At 38.7% G+C, this 14,651-nt stretch overlaps 1 protein-coding gene across 2 annotated transcripts in view; it reads left to right on the top strand.

The window, feature by feature from the left end:
- The window catches only part of kdm1b (lysine (K)-specific demethylase 1B), a 23,816-nt gene that overhangs the window by 6,875 nt on the left and 2,290 nt on the right, over nucleotides 1-14,651 (top strand). The window contains exons 7-19 of one of the 2 annotated variants that reach the window (XM_015404741.1): nucleotides 1,827-1,865; nucleotides 3,731-3,905; nucleotides 3,993-4,177; nucleotides 4,324-4,494; nucleotides 6,498-6,572; nucleotides 6,657-6,791; nucleotides 6,880-7,051; nucleotides 9,673-9,800; nucleotides 10,953-11,084; nucleotides 11,790-11,864; nucleotides 11,951-12,067; nucleotides 12,589-12,714; nucleotides 14,268-14,390. In XM_015404741.1, the coding sequence (XP_015260227.1) occupies nucleotides 1,827-1,865; nucleotides 3,731-3,905; nucleotides 3,993-4,177; nucleotides 4,324-4,494; nucleotides 6,498-6,572; nucleotides 6,657-6,791; nucleotides 6,880-7,051; nucleotides 9,673-9,800; nucleotides 10,953-11,084; nucleotides 11,790-11,864; nucleotides 11,951-12,067; nucleotides 12,589-12,714; nucleotides 14,268-14,390 (1,653 nt within the window). Of the gene's footprint in view, nucleotides 1-1,826; nucleotides 1,866-3,730; nucleotides 4,178-4,323; nucleotides 4,495-6,497; nucleotides 6,573-6,656; nucleotides 6,792-6,879; nucleotides 7,052-9,672; nucleotides 9,801-10,952; nucleotides 11,085-11,789; nucleotides 11,865-11,950; nucleotides 12,068-12,588; nucleotides 12,715-14,267; nucleotides 14,391-14,651 lie in introns of both variants that reach the window. The other variant, XM_015404739.1, reaches the window with a different exon arrangement.

The raw sequence follows: 14,651 nt of genomic DNA, 5'->3' as shown, positions 1-14,651 counted from the left end.
CTCCAACATCTAGAAACAAAGGTGTTGATGGCAGCAGCACAGCTGATATTTCTCTCCAGGATGGAGTCACAGCCAAACAGGAGTATTTCTCAGGAAATACACTTTAACACGTTATATTTTAGTACACTTACTATTTTTAGAGAGGGAAAAACGTCATTTAGGTCTTTTTAACAAGATAAAATCGAGGGCGACCCTGATGTATTATGGATGTGCGGATGAGCTGATGATACGGATTGTGGTTCCGGGGCGGATCGGGTAGTGACAGTAGGTACCAGATCTGCTTCCTGCTTCCTGTCAGTGACGTCACGCTACATGATTGGCTGAACGTCGCCACATGATGTAAAACATTGTGGTTGCCCAGACAACGATAATAACATCACGCGGCGTAGCGTTTCTAATGGTCGATGAAGTTTTACATTTTGATAACAAAACTGAAAAAAATTTGTTTATTGTGAACACAGTACCTGTTAGACCGAGATATAAAGGGGGAGAGCTGGGTAGCGCTGTAGCTAGCTGTCCTCAGTAGCTAAAGGGTTAGCCTCCTTTAGCTCGGTCAGTTAGCCATATTAAGCTACACTACTTTTAAATTTGTCTCAACAAAAACCGTTAATTTTCTACAAGTTGAAATAGTAGATATAGTGACTTAATATCAGAGTGTGTTTTATTGCTGCAGGTTGCACTTTAAAGAATGAGATTGTCTATAGAGCTGTTCTGAACAAAATTTATTTTTGTTTACACTTGTGTGTACAACATGACAAAATAAATCTACCGGTAAGTCTAAGTAGAATACGGGTTTTATTTGTCTAAATTCTCTATGAAAGTCATTTTTTCGATGTCCCATATGTTCTTAATAAGCATTTTTTCGTCACCTTGGTAAATGGCAAAGCTCAATCTTAGAACGCAGTACCTTCCCTTCAAGATTGACAGTTAATATTTTCTACTTTTGGCTACTTTAGATCGCCAATTAAATGAACAATAATAGCAAATATGTTCCAAAAAAACAATTCACTAGACTTTGTTTACAAGTTTGAGGACGCTTTTTAACTCAAAATGTCTTTCAAAAGCTTCCTGGATGGGATCCTATTGGAATAATTATGTATAAGATACTTAATGTTTGTTCTTATGATTTATAATGTGTGACATATTACTGTTCCAGAGAGGTGTTGCACAAGCAGTAGAGGTCAACTCTCAGGAAGTATAGCTCAAGCTTAAAGAAACCAGGAGTTCCTCGGATCATTTGACGCAAGACATTTAAATGCAAATTGACCTGTTCACTGAGGCTGCAAATTGAATTTTATTTCTTGTTTCCTATGCCTTTAGCGCAACCTCGGCTTGTGTAACTAGGGACCCCCCCGACTTTAATAAATAGCGAGGAGAAAGCTGAAGACCGGTAGAGTGGGTTGGAGATTTGTAAACTCCGCAGTCTCTTCCTACTCTCCTCACGAGTAAAACTAAATTAATTCTATCTCTGTGCCTTCTTTCTTTCCCTGTATGTATGATGTTTTAGGTGCTTAGACCTTACAGAAGCAAAACATCTTCAAACTTGGGAAAAAAGTCCAGTGGATTGTTTTTGAACTTTTTTGGACTGACTATGACCTGGATGACTGAGAACCTTCACCAGCAATAGCAAATATAGATAATACTAAATATAATATAATATATTTAGACTCCAAACGAGATCTGATTCTTAAGAAACAGGTGAAATACAGTTTGTCCGAGTCTTATGATGACGTCATAAGAAGGGGCGGGGCTCCGAGCAGATCTGGTACCTACCCCGTCCATCCCCAGTTTTCATTGTTTTAACGACGTTATGCTTCTGCACACAGAGTGAAGGACCCGACCACTGCTCCCAACCAGAGGACCTGGTAAGATCTGAATTAAAATCAAACTACAAAAAGTTTCAGTTAGTCTAGTTGTGTAAAAAGCTTTGAAATGATAATAAATTCATTAAAAAAATGGCCCCATCCACCAGCTTTTATTATCCAGTAAACTGTTTATAATCTCCTTACCGTGGGCTCTTCTCTTAAGAGGATGTTTAAGAGGAATGGATCGGTGTTTGTGGTTACTGTTGTGACTTCATGTCGTTTAAAATTAAATCAAATAACGTTCAGACTGTGTTGCTCTGTGAACACGAGCCCTACTGGCTGTGATCGGACAGCAGATGAAGGTTTGATTCAAGCTCAAATCCTGGTCAAGCTGTTACATCTGCAACCAAATAGAATAAATTCACAACTTCCATCCAAAAGTTTAAGAATTTGTTAACAAAAATCATTTAACTAGAGGTCAAAAATAGTTAAGTTAAAACTTGACTAAACTAGTGAAACTAAACTAATAATTAAAATAGACGAGACTCTTTGAAAATCATAATCAAGAAAATGAAAATTATCTCAGTTTATTATGGATTTTATGCTTAAAAAACAAAGTTTGGAATCAGGCCCAATGAGCTTCAACAAATTTAGACTAATTTAAGTCGTAAATAAAACATAGTTGGTGCAATAATATTAAATTGTTTACATTAATCAGGTTTGAGGTTTAGTTTATTTACAGGGTTCCCTCGGGTCCTTAAAAAGTCTTAAAAGGCATTGAATTCTTCAAAATAAAACTAAGGCCTTAATTGGTATTAAAATGTCTTAAATCAGTCTTTCGTAGACCTTATTTTTCAAACATCATAAATAGGATTATTTTCATTACGATTTATTTTTGTCATCTAAATAAAATGTTAAAATTGACGAATTTTTTTTTATTTAAAAAAAATAACGGCTCTCAATTATTGGTTCCGTCTCGATAGCGGAACCAATAAAGCGTTGTTGCTGCCGGGACATTTGGGAGATGCACCATTAACTTTTTGTCTGGAAAATCTGAGCAAGTGTAAATGTAACCAAAATTGTCTCCAGCCAAGAGTTTCCTCCACGGCTAAAACCAGGGAACATACATGAGGCTCAGTGGATTTAGTGCAAGAAGTCATTCAAGCTCAGAACGATGGGAATTAAGGCAGTGGAGTCGCACATGCGAAACGCGAAACACAAAGCGTCAAAATGGAGTTAGAGAGAAACAGCCGGTATTTCTCAGTTTAGTTCCACCCTTGTCTCTGCAACGCCTCCACTTATCACCAAATCAAACATACTAAGAAAACCATACAAAGAAAAATAGCTGCAGAAAAGACTTAGCACTGGTTATGTTGGGGCTTTAAAACTGATTTGTTTTGTTCTCTGCTAAAACAAAGTTTGTGAATTCAGTTAAATAATTGTTCAAATATATCTGTCATTTGTGTGTTTTTAGCTTTCTTCCTGTATGGGAAGCTTTTCAACATTTGAAACATTAGTGCAGTGGTTTATGTTAAAATAAACCTTTGGGTTAAGTTGTTGCAAGCAGGTTTTTTTTTGTGTTTCTTTTGAATTTGGTCTTAAATTTTTATTTCAAGTGGCATTAAAAAGTCTTGAGCCCTGATTTAGACAATGGAGCTAACGGGCGCAGAGGGACTTTTTTTAAAGAATCTTGAAGTATCTTAAGCATCTAAATTACTGAGGCACTTTTCGTTTTGATTGAAACATTTTTACTGAGATGACTTTTTTTCGCGCCGATGAAAATATTAATAAAGTGAAAGTTTTGTGTTGTTCTTGTGTTTCTGCTGCAGTGGAGGACGGGTTTGTTTCATGGCCTTGTTCTCATCTGGACCAGAAAGCTCTGAGTGTTTGACTCCTGATTTGTTTGTTTGTTCTGCTTTGCACAGAGGGTCGCTGAGGTGAAGGAAAGCTGGTGGCACTCCATGCTGATTTTACCGCCGCTGTTAAAGGAAAGCCCAGCCGGAGCGTTTCTCTCGGCGTATTACCCCGACTGCGTGGGGATGAGTCCGTCAGGCTCTCCCTGCAACGTGTCGGATCCCTCCAGAGCCGCGCAGCCTCAGAGTAAGTCTGTGAGCTCAGGGCTGAGCGGAAATCCGAGGTTTGGTTTTGGGATCAAAGCAACGCCTTACCGCTGCTCCCGCCTATCAGTTCCAGGCCTGTGTCCGTACTTCCAGCCGTTCTACCAGCCCAACGAATGTGGCAAAGCTCTGTGCGTGCGGCCGGACATGATGGAGCTGGATGAGCTTTACGAGTTCCCAGAGTTTTCCCGAGATCCCACCATGTATCTGGCTCTGAGGAACCTCATCCTGGCATCCTGGCACAAGAACTGCAAGGTGAGCATCAGACGGAGTGTTGTGCTGCCTGTGGTCTTTCACAGAGATCCTGATTAGTAGAGTAGAGTTTCTTTCCAAGCAAATACAAGAAAAAAAACATCAAACAATGAAAAGTATAACCCGTCTTTGTTTTTTTTTTCCTAAAGGAAGTGCTGACTGCTGAGAAATGTGCTCAGAACATCATTGTCCGCGGGTTGGTGCGTGTTTGCTGCGTGCAGGAGCTGGACCGGGTTCTCCACTTCATGACCAGGAAGGGCCTGATCAACACTGGCGTGCTGGCAGTGAAGCAGCCTCTGCTGCCTGAAAAGCACCGCCCTGTGAGCATCTCTGCGTCTTCCTCCATTGCAGTGACATCCTGCACACTGTACCCAGGATCTCTCCTTGCTGCTGGCATTCTGAAATAAAAAAAATAATTGAAACAAATGGATATATAAAAAGTACACAAACTCTTTTAGATTCTAGATAACCTGCAGGAAAAGACATATATTACATGTAGCTACATACTATTAAGTAGAACTAACATTGATAATACTTTTAAAGGCATACTATGCAACATTTTTCAGTTAATTAATGTGTTCCATAACGTTTTGGATGATTAAATGAGTCATTTCAGGTCGAACAAAGGTTTTCTCGGCCGCCCTGGTGGTCTGTAGGGGAAATACCGTACTTGCAATTGCAGGAGCCCTCGACCCGCACCCACAGGCTCAGAAGTCTCGTGCATCGCGAGAGTCGGTCTTGCTTTACGGCGAGAACTGCTACATGCCCCCAGTGAAAGGCATGCTCGTTGCTAGCGCAGTGGCGGTATTTGTGCAGTTATCATGGCGGAACCAGCGAGAAAACAGCGAAAGCCCATGTCGGAGCAGGCAAGAAAGAGGAAAAGGGCTCTCTACCGCAGTAGACACGGTGATTCGTTGCGTTCGCCTGTCTGCTAAGCTCAAAACAACCGCGCCCGGCTTGACGGAGAAACCAGGAGAACAGCTGAGCGTATTTACGACAGTGCACTTTTACTTTCGCCCTCTGGGGGGAGCCTCGCTGGAAAATCAACACCGGTTGCATAGTATACCGTTAAAATCTATGTATATTATTTATGACTTTTCCCCTCCACATCTATGGAAGGCAGCGCCCGAGCGCCCCCTATGGGCCAGCCGCCACTGAGTAAATTAAAATGATTAGATATGGCAATATATCTTTGCATATTAGGTTAACACAATAATATATACATTCCCAAAAAACAATCCACTGGAATTTGTAAAGCTTTCTTTCAAATAAAAAAACTCTTTTTGATTGAAAAAGCTTTTTGGATGGGAAGTTAAACGTCTTCAAACTTGGAAAGAAAGTCCATTTGATTGTTTTTAATTTTCTTTTTATTTGGAATGACTATGAACTGGATGACTGAGAATCTTCACCAGCGAATAATATATATATAATCCAATATAAGGCTGAGGGGTAGAATGTGTAATTTATCAGTTTAAAGTTATATTGGGAAAAGTTCCTCTCAAAAAAATATAATTGTTTTGATGACCACATTCACCCAACATTGTAATATTGCAACAAAAAACAAAACTTTTCCACAATAACTACATATTTACATGTTGTAGATACTCTACAGGGTTTCTGCAGATCATTAAAAGTCATTAAATTATTATTTTTTAAATTAAGGCATTAATTGGCATTAAAATTCATTAAATGTGTTTATTGTGGCATTTAAAATGCTTTATTAAAAAAAATGTTTATAAAAACAATTTTGTCAGACATATCACGATAAATATTTACATGGAACTGCTTTGATCGCAAAGCTGTATGTTCAGAAAAGAAGCCTGAGTTGGAGAAAAGCTAGAGAATGGGGGGGAACAAAGCAAATTTCAACAAAAGTTGCTGGAAAACGAGGAATTCGGGACATGGCTGCAGCCTGTAGACGGGTACTTTAAAATTATTTCTAAGAGCATTAAAAAGGATTAAGTTAGAGTTATTAATTCCTGTATAAACCCTGCTGTTATTAAAACATAAAATATATGTAAAGCCTTTTGCTTAGTTCGATCAGATAAATCCAGTCCAGTAAATCGAGGGGATGATGCTCAAGCAAAACTCTGGAGGTTGTGTGACTTCTTTACCTGAGGGCAGGCCTTGTGTACAAATGTAGGATCCGTTAGCATTGTGAGACCAAACCATAGTACCAAATGAGTTGGTTAATGCAGTTCAGACCAAAACAAAAAAAGGGGGGTTTGGGGATGACAAAAAAAATGTTGTAATTTTCTAACAGTGGGTTTAAATCCGCCCTCTGATCCAGGCTCACGCCATCTTCTCTGTTTCGTCCTTGCAGAAGAAGGTGATCATCATCGGCGCCGGTGCCTCAGGACTGGCTGCTGCTCGGCAGCTGCAGAACTTCGGCACGCAGGTAGAAGCCCCGGACGGTCGCCCCGATCCGTCCCGACCCGCCCTGCGCTCTGTTCACTGTGCCTCTGTGTGCTCGGCTATCCAGGTGGTGGTGCTGGAGGCGCGCGACCGAATCGGCGGCCGGGTGTGGGATGACACCTCTCTGGGCGTCACCGTCGGCCGAGGCGCTCAGATCGTAAACGGCTGCGTGAACAACCCGGTCGCTCTGATGTGTGAACAGGTTCATCAGACAGGAACACATGAAGTCTGATTTGGTTCGTATTGCTGCTCACGCCGCTGCGGGGCCTGATGATGACTCTCTGCTGCAGATGGGCATCAAGATGCACAAACTGGGCGAGCGCTGTGACCTCTTCCAGGAGGGCGGGCGGGTCACCGACCCAGCCATCGACAAGCGCATGGACTTCCACTTCAACGCCATCCTGGATGTGGTGTCCGACTGGAGGAACGACAAGTCGCAGAACCAGGATGCACCACTAGGAGGTGCTGCGCACTTTTCATTAACGTCATCTGTGTGTGAGGTTCACTGAGATTTAGCTTTTTAGCTTTCATCCATTTAGAGTTATGTTCAGCTGTTCCTCTGAACTGGAAAGGAAAATTATTAATTAATGAAATAATCAATTTATAATAATTAGAGCTGAAACAATTAATCAATTATTGAAATAATCGTCAACAAATTTAGTAATAGAATAGTTGTTAACTGGAGTATAGACTGTAAAACATGCTTTTAGCTGACAGAGAAACCCACTAGTAATTAGATAAAAATTTTAAAAATATATAAACATTTTGCATTTAAGATGAAAAAATGTTTTAGTCTGTTATTATGCTCTATCCTATGACTAGTATAAAGGCCTGGTTAGAGATTTTTTCTATTTTGAGAATAAAGTCGTAGCATTACAAGAATAACATCGTCAAATTCCGAGAATAAAGTCACAACGAGAACAGTCATGACATTACGAGAATAAAGTTGTAACATTAGAATAAAGTCGTAAAATTACAAGAGAATAAAGTCGCAACAAGAATAGTCATTATTAGAATAAAGTAAAAAAATGACAACTATAAAGTGATAAAATAACGAACAAGAATAAAGTGGCAACGAAAATAGTCATAACATTATGACGATAAAGTCATAAAATTACGAGAATAAAGTCTTAACATTATGAGAATAAAGTCATAACATTATGAGAATAAAGTCGTAACATTAAGAAAATAAAGTCGTAACATTAAGAAAATAAAGTCGTAACATTAAGAGAATAAAGTCATAAAATTACGAGCATAAAGTCATAACATTAAAAGAATAAAGTCGTAACATTAAGAGAATAAAGTCGTAACATAATGAAAATAAAGTCGTAATATTAAGAAAATAAAGTCGTAACATTACGAGAATAAAGTCGTAACATTACGAGAATAAAGTCGTAACATTAAGAGAATAAAGTCGTAACATGATGAGAATAAAGTTGTAACATTAGAATAAAGTCGTAACATTACCAGAATAAAGTCGTAAAATTACAAGAGAATAAAGTCGCAACAAGAATAGTCATTATTAGAATAAAGTAAAAAAAAAATGACAACAATAAAGTGATAAAATAACGAACAAGAATAAAGTCACAACAAAAATAGTCATAACATATTGATGATAGTCATAAAATTACGAAAATAAAGTCGTAACATTACGTGAATAAAGTCGTAACATTAAGAGAATAAAGTCATAACATTAAGAGAATAAAGTCGTAACATTACGTGAATAAAGTCGTAACATTACGTGAATAAAGTCGTAACATTACGTGAATAAAGTCGTAACATTAAGAGAATAAAGTCATAACATTAAGAGAATAAAGTCGTAACATTACGAGAATAAAGTCGTAAAATTACATGAATAAAGTAGTAATACTAAGAGAATAAAGTCATAACATTATAAGAATAAAGTCATAAAATTACAAGAACAAAGTAGTACTATTACGAGAATAAAGTTTAAAAAATTACGTCAATAAAGTGATAAAATAACGAACAAGAATAAAGTCGCAACAAGAATAGTCATAACATGACGATAAAGTCATAAAATTACGACAATAAAGTTGTAACATTAGAAAAAAGTCCTAAAATTACGACAAAGTCCTAATATTAGGAGAATAACGTTTTATTTTATGACAACTCGTAGAAGAAGCACTTTCTTCCATGAAATGAGGAATGTGGAGCGACATTGACAAATAAGAAAATCTTTTAGCACCAGCATCAAATTGGGCAGAATGTCAAAGTGGTGAAAGCTTTCTTTTTAAAACGGGTTGTTGTTTGATGAAATTGTTCTCGTAATATTACAACTTTATTCTCAAAATAAAAAGAAATAAAAAAATCTCTAGCCTGGCCCTAAAACTCCGTCGACTATCCAGAACTCCTCAAGTAGAAAAGTTTTAGTCTCACCTGGTTTAATTTCGTGAAAAATCTTTTTTGAGGAACCTTTGGCTCTCCGATTATTTATCGAAAAAATAATCCAGTGATTAATCGATTTGCAACATAATCGTTAGCTCAGCCCTAATAATAGAAACTGGAAATCTTTGGAGGCTTTAATCCTCGACGTGGCGGTTGCAGGTTTGAGTCCCGGCCTATTGACCTCTGCGTCACGTCTGACACCTCTCTCTATTCCTATTTCCTGTTATCCTACTTTGAAAAAATAATAAAGGCTACTAGAGTCTAAATATGAATTTATCGAATGACTTAGGGGTTCATTTAAAAAAGTTTTCTTAATTCAAGCCATCTATTCTAAACTGTTACGCAACAAAAATAAGACATTTATTTGATATTTTCCAGATTTTCCTTCCTTTATAGCTTTCTTTTTTTTCTAAACTTCAAACAATTAGTTTTCAGGATAGTTTTCAGCAAAAGAGCAGAACAGGAAATCCAGCTTAGCAGCGCTAAATAAATGTTTGAAATATCTTACTCAAACTGTGAAAACAATGGTGTGTTTAAAGTTATTATTGGATAGATTTTTTTCTTTTCCGGATCTTTCTCCCTGGCCTGCATGGATTCCGGGGTTAGGTTGTTATGTAAATGTTTTCATAGCTGAAGACTTGGATCTTATGTCTGATGAATGCTCTTTATCTCCACAGAAAAGGTCCAGGAAATAAAGAAGGACTTCCTTCAGGAGTCTGGGATGCATTTCAGCGAGTTGGAGGAGAAAGTGCTTCAGTTTCATCTCAGCAACCTGGAGTTCGCCTGTGGAAGCACGTTAGACCAGGTGAGGAAAGCTGAACCGCGTTCCTGTTCTGTTTGCGCCGCACAATGAGAGCGAGAGGCCAAAATATCAAGTCAGTTCTGCTATATAGTGTCGAGTTAAAAAAATATAATCGCTGAGAGTTGATATTATAGGAAGAAAAGGTTTTATTTTTCTCTGCAGAGGAGAACACACGACCAGCCTAAATGCAGTTCGGTGATGTTCTAATGCTGCAGCATGCCAACACCTGCATAAAAAGGGGACTACCCACACACATTTAGCTCTTCAAAGGACAGAGATAACAATTGTTTTCCATTCACCCATTCACACAAGAATCCTGACTTCCTTTCAAACCTCCTTCCTTTCCTTTTATCTCAACACGGCTTCTAAGTAACCATCTGATTGTGGTCGAAGAAAAAACAGACTTTAGGCCCCGTCCACACGAAGTCAAACCCTGGCCTAAACGCACAAATTTTTCACCAAACCAGCCTCTCATCCATACGAAGCCGGCGTTTCGGGGGTCTGTAAACGATTTTTTTTTTATTCAGCCTTCAGAGTGGGAAGATTTTGAAACGCCATTTTCGCGTTTCCATCTTTAAGCTCTGACCGCATTTTTTTTCTTACATGCATGCGTCATAGCGTCGCCTCTAAACACGCATGCGCGACACAGTATCACAACAACAATGGCGCCGTACTGTGTTGAATGGTTGCTGCTAATGCTACTCACCCTGCTGTCGGGCTTACAACAGAATCCTCTTCTTCTGGAATATCTCCAGGAAGAACAGAGCAATATCGACCACATAGTTCAGCACCTGAATTTGACTGAACCACCAAAATGGACCCGCAGGGCAACCATGTATAAATATTAGTGCGCATGCCCAACATTTCGTTGCCTGTTTTCGCCTATTTTTGCTTTGGCACCACAGCGCCACTTACAGGCCTGGCATACATTTTGCAGCGTTTTCATGCATTCGTGTTGACGATCACATTTATTTTACGTCTCCGTCTTTACGACAAACGTTCTGGAAAATATTAGCGTTTCGTGTTCGTTTTGACTTCGTGTGGACGGGGCCTTAACCTCACTCACAAATAGACCAAAAAAAAATGCCATTCCACAATAGCTAAAATAAAATCTGTATTAAAAGGCTTCTTCTTGTATTTCTTGTTGTGTTGAAGGTTTCGGCTCGATTTTGGGACCACAACGAGTTTTTTGCCCAGTTCTCAGGAGACCACACTCTGCTAACGAAGGGTTACTCTGTTTTACTCCACAAACTGGCTGAAGGGCTCGACATCCGAACAAACTGTCCAGTAAGTCTTTCAGGGTCCGCATTCTGTGTCCAAAGTTCAAATCTTATTTCCCTAAAGTGTTGATGTCTGGAAGGTTTTCCACAAAAAGTCAAGATCTTCCATTTAAAAAACTATTAGGAGCCAGTTTTTTGTTGTTGTTTTTTGTAATAAAAATTGCTTTTTAGACATAACTTCTCATTTAAGTCTGAAGAGGCAAGATTTTATTTAAATGAATCAGGAAACAGATTGGTAGATTGGTTTTAAATCCAAAAAATGTGTCAGATTAGGGTTCTCTAATTTTAAGGAGTTGATTTTGTGTCACTTTAACTTCTGAAGGTTTCCTGGCAGTGTGTGATTCTGTTTCCTACTAAAATAAGAGGATCACAGAAACCTGGTTAATGGCTAATTAACCTCACTTTGCCTTCCCCAAGGAGTCGCATTCGTTGAGTTAAAGCACTTAAAGGAAGCCAGTTTCCTGTTGAGTAAAATCTCAGACTAACCTGGAAGATAAATCTGACGGTTGATTTAAATTTATCAATACAAAGATGCATTAGAGCGCATAAAAGCCACATAAGCTCGCGCTACACGCGGGTTTCTGGCAGTTTTCCATTTTAAACGGTTAAATTATTTGCATGTCGCCACATGTAAAATACTGTAAAACTTCTCTGTCATGTTGTGTTTTAGTAAAGTGTTATTCTGGTGTTTAAATACTTGTTTTTATTCCAGGTTAATGCCATAGATTACTCAGGTGAAGCTGTAAAAGTTACCTCCTCTAACGGTTCCCAGTGGACGGCTCAGAAGGTAAACGTCCTGCTGTGACCTGGGATCGTCTCTGTGGTGTGATGAGTCATCAGGTAACGTGGTTATTGTCACCCGTCCTCCTCCAGGTCCTCGTCACGGTGCCGCTGACTCTGCTTCAGAAGAACAGGATTCGCTTTAACCCACCACTTCCAGACAGGAAGCTGAAGGCAATCCACAGTCTGGGAGCAGGAATCATAGAAAAGGTATTCTAGAGAGGACCGGCTCCCACCAGAAGCCCTGTTTCGGTGGGGGGGGTTAATTGAGTTAATTGACACTCATTTTGTCTGATTTGAAGAAGGTGGGGGGGCTGGTTGACCTTTGATGACCTCTAGAAATAGTTCTTTATATCTTTAAAACGATAGCGGCACAAACGAAAATTTTTGCTGCACAAACGTTTCACACTAATTTTGTCTGATTTGAAGAAGGTGGGGGGGCCAACTTCACTCAGGTGGGTGACCTGACCCCTCAGCCCTTAAATAGCGATTCTGCATCAGTGCAGGCTCGCTGGAATTTGGCAGCGGGTGTAACAGCGAACTAGTGGTGGAGGAAAGACTTGCTAGTTCCACTGGTTTGCTGCATCTTCGTCACACTGGGGAAAATAAAAAAGACATCATTAATCCCTACATGGAAGGTCCATTTTGAAATAGTTTTATTTGACTGTTTAGATTTAGTTTTAATAAAATGGCAAAGATTTGATGCTGAATTCGGTCTTTATCTCCTGCAGATTGCTCTCCAGTTTCCAAACCGATTCTGGGACTCCAAGATCCAAGGTGCCGATTACTTTGGTCACATTCCGCCATCTTCTGAGAAAAGAGGAATGTTCAGCGTCTTCTACGACCTCGATCCACAGGTTGGCTCCAGCGCCTCTCTGCCCTTTATACAGTTAACCCCAACCAGCTGATTAATGAACAATTTATTCTGCTTCCTGATGGAAAAACAGGCAGACTGAGTCAATGCAATGCTCTTTGTTTTGTTGTCAGTGTTGCTTCCTTCAGGTTTTATTTAAACATTTCCCACCTGATCCAAACCGCCCTCGCTGCATGGCCGTTTTTTTTTTTACCGGCTCCATAATTATTGTTTTTTTTTTTTCTTTACAGTCAAATTTTGCCACCTACTGTAATAATAATTACATTTCCGATGGCTGTTTGTCTTTAATAACCCACATAAAAATAATATAAAGTCTGTGAAGTAGCCTCTCATGTTTCGTTATCCATCAAAACTTGTTTTCTTCAGTCAGATATAAAATTTTTAAAGCTGATATTTTTAATTGCTATCTTGGATGAGCTTGTTTTTATCCTGTTGTTGCAACAAACTGAGTTTCTCAGTGAAACGAGTCTTCCTGAAGGGGAGGGGTTCTCAAAGTGGGGGTCAGGACCCCCAGCTGGCCGTGAGACACTAAGTGGGCGGTCGTTAGACGGTTTTCAGAATCATTTTGATGTGATCCCAGATTTTAAAAAAAGAAAGCATAAAAAAAACAACCAAACACAAATGAATGTTATCATCCCATAAAATGAGTAGTTTTTACACATTGGAAAAAATCAAAATCTAGATAAGCAATTTTTTTCTTAAAATAAGTGCATTTATTCTTGGATTGAGAAATTAAAAGAGACATTTTGCCAATAGAACGAGACAATTTACGCTTAAAATTAGAAAAACATGGCATTGTGTTATTTCAAGTGCATTTTATCTACGGTAATTATCTTATTTTAAGAGCAAAAATACTCATTCCATTGGCAAACTATCTCATTTACCTGCTCAAATTAAGGTAAATATACTTAATTTAAGACATTTTTTACTTATTTCTAGATCGTTTTTTCAGTGCATTTATTTAATTATCCAACGGCTAACTGAAACATTAAATATACCAATTGATTATAAAAATTAACCGTTTCATTTAAATTGATCATTAAAGGCCATTTATAGAATTATTTATTATATAATGAAATTATGAGGATCAGCAATGTTTGGGAATCTCTGCAGCATCGAGTAAAACAAACGGCTTCTTCACTTCTTTTCTTCCCCGATTTTCACATCTTTCCTAAAACTCCTTCCTAAAACGATTGGCATTCTTATATTTTACCAAGTAGCGGTAAAATGCAGATAACAGAATTTGGACCCATTTCATACAAAAATACCTGCATCATCACCTTGGTCCTCTGGATGGAAAACTTTGCAAACTTTAGTAAATTACACAAACATGCACTTATCAGGTTAAAGGTTGATTTTTGCATCACAGCGCCACCTGCTGACCAAACTAAAAGGAATAACTGATATTCTCTATATAGGGTAGAATTAATCTGATGTAAGATTTGTTTTCTTGTTTTGTTTTCTTTCCTGAAGGATTAAACGACTAAAAGCTGCAAAGATTTCTAATGTAAAACTTCTTAATGTTTTAATTAACAGGGGAAACAGGCTGTGCTGATGTCTATCATTTCCGGCGATGCCGTATCTGCCGTTGGCGACATGGAGGAGAAGGATGTGGTCGATGAGTGCGTGAAGGTCCTGCGGGAACTTTTTAAAGAGCAGGTACTCACCTTCGGTATTTCTACTGTCTGTAGAGGAACGTTGCTCCACTCTGTCTGTGTTGGGACGGTATACGCCATATTACCACACTTCCAGGAAGGATGTATAACCATCTAAAATAAGCTTCAGGATTAGCTAGAAATTTATTTTTAGGACGTATTTTTTTGCTTTTTTGTGTTGTTTATCCAGTAAACTTCAAGAACTGTGGGTAGAGTGACGCATTGTTTCTAATTAGTGATGCACGATATCGGGATTTTGGCCGAT

This window comes from Cyprinodon variegatus, unplaced genomic scaffold, assembly GCF_000732505.1.
Source record: "Cyprinodon variegatus isolate N-32 unplaced genomic scaffold, C_variegatus-1.0 Scaffold1846, whole genome shotgun sequence".
NCBI classification, from domain to species: domain Eukaryota; kingdom Metazoa; phylum Chordata; class Actinopteri; order Cyprinodontiformes; family Cyprinodontidae; genus Cyprinodon; species Cyprinodon variegatus.
This window is presented reverse-complemented; position numbering and strand designations above follow the sequence as displayed.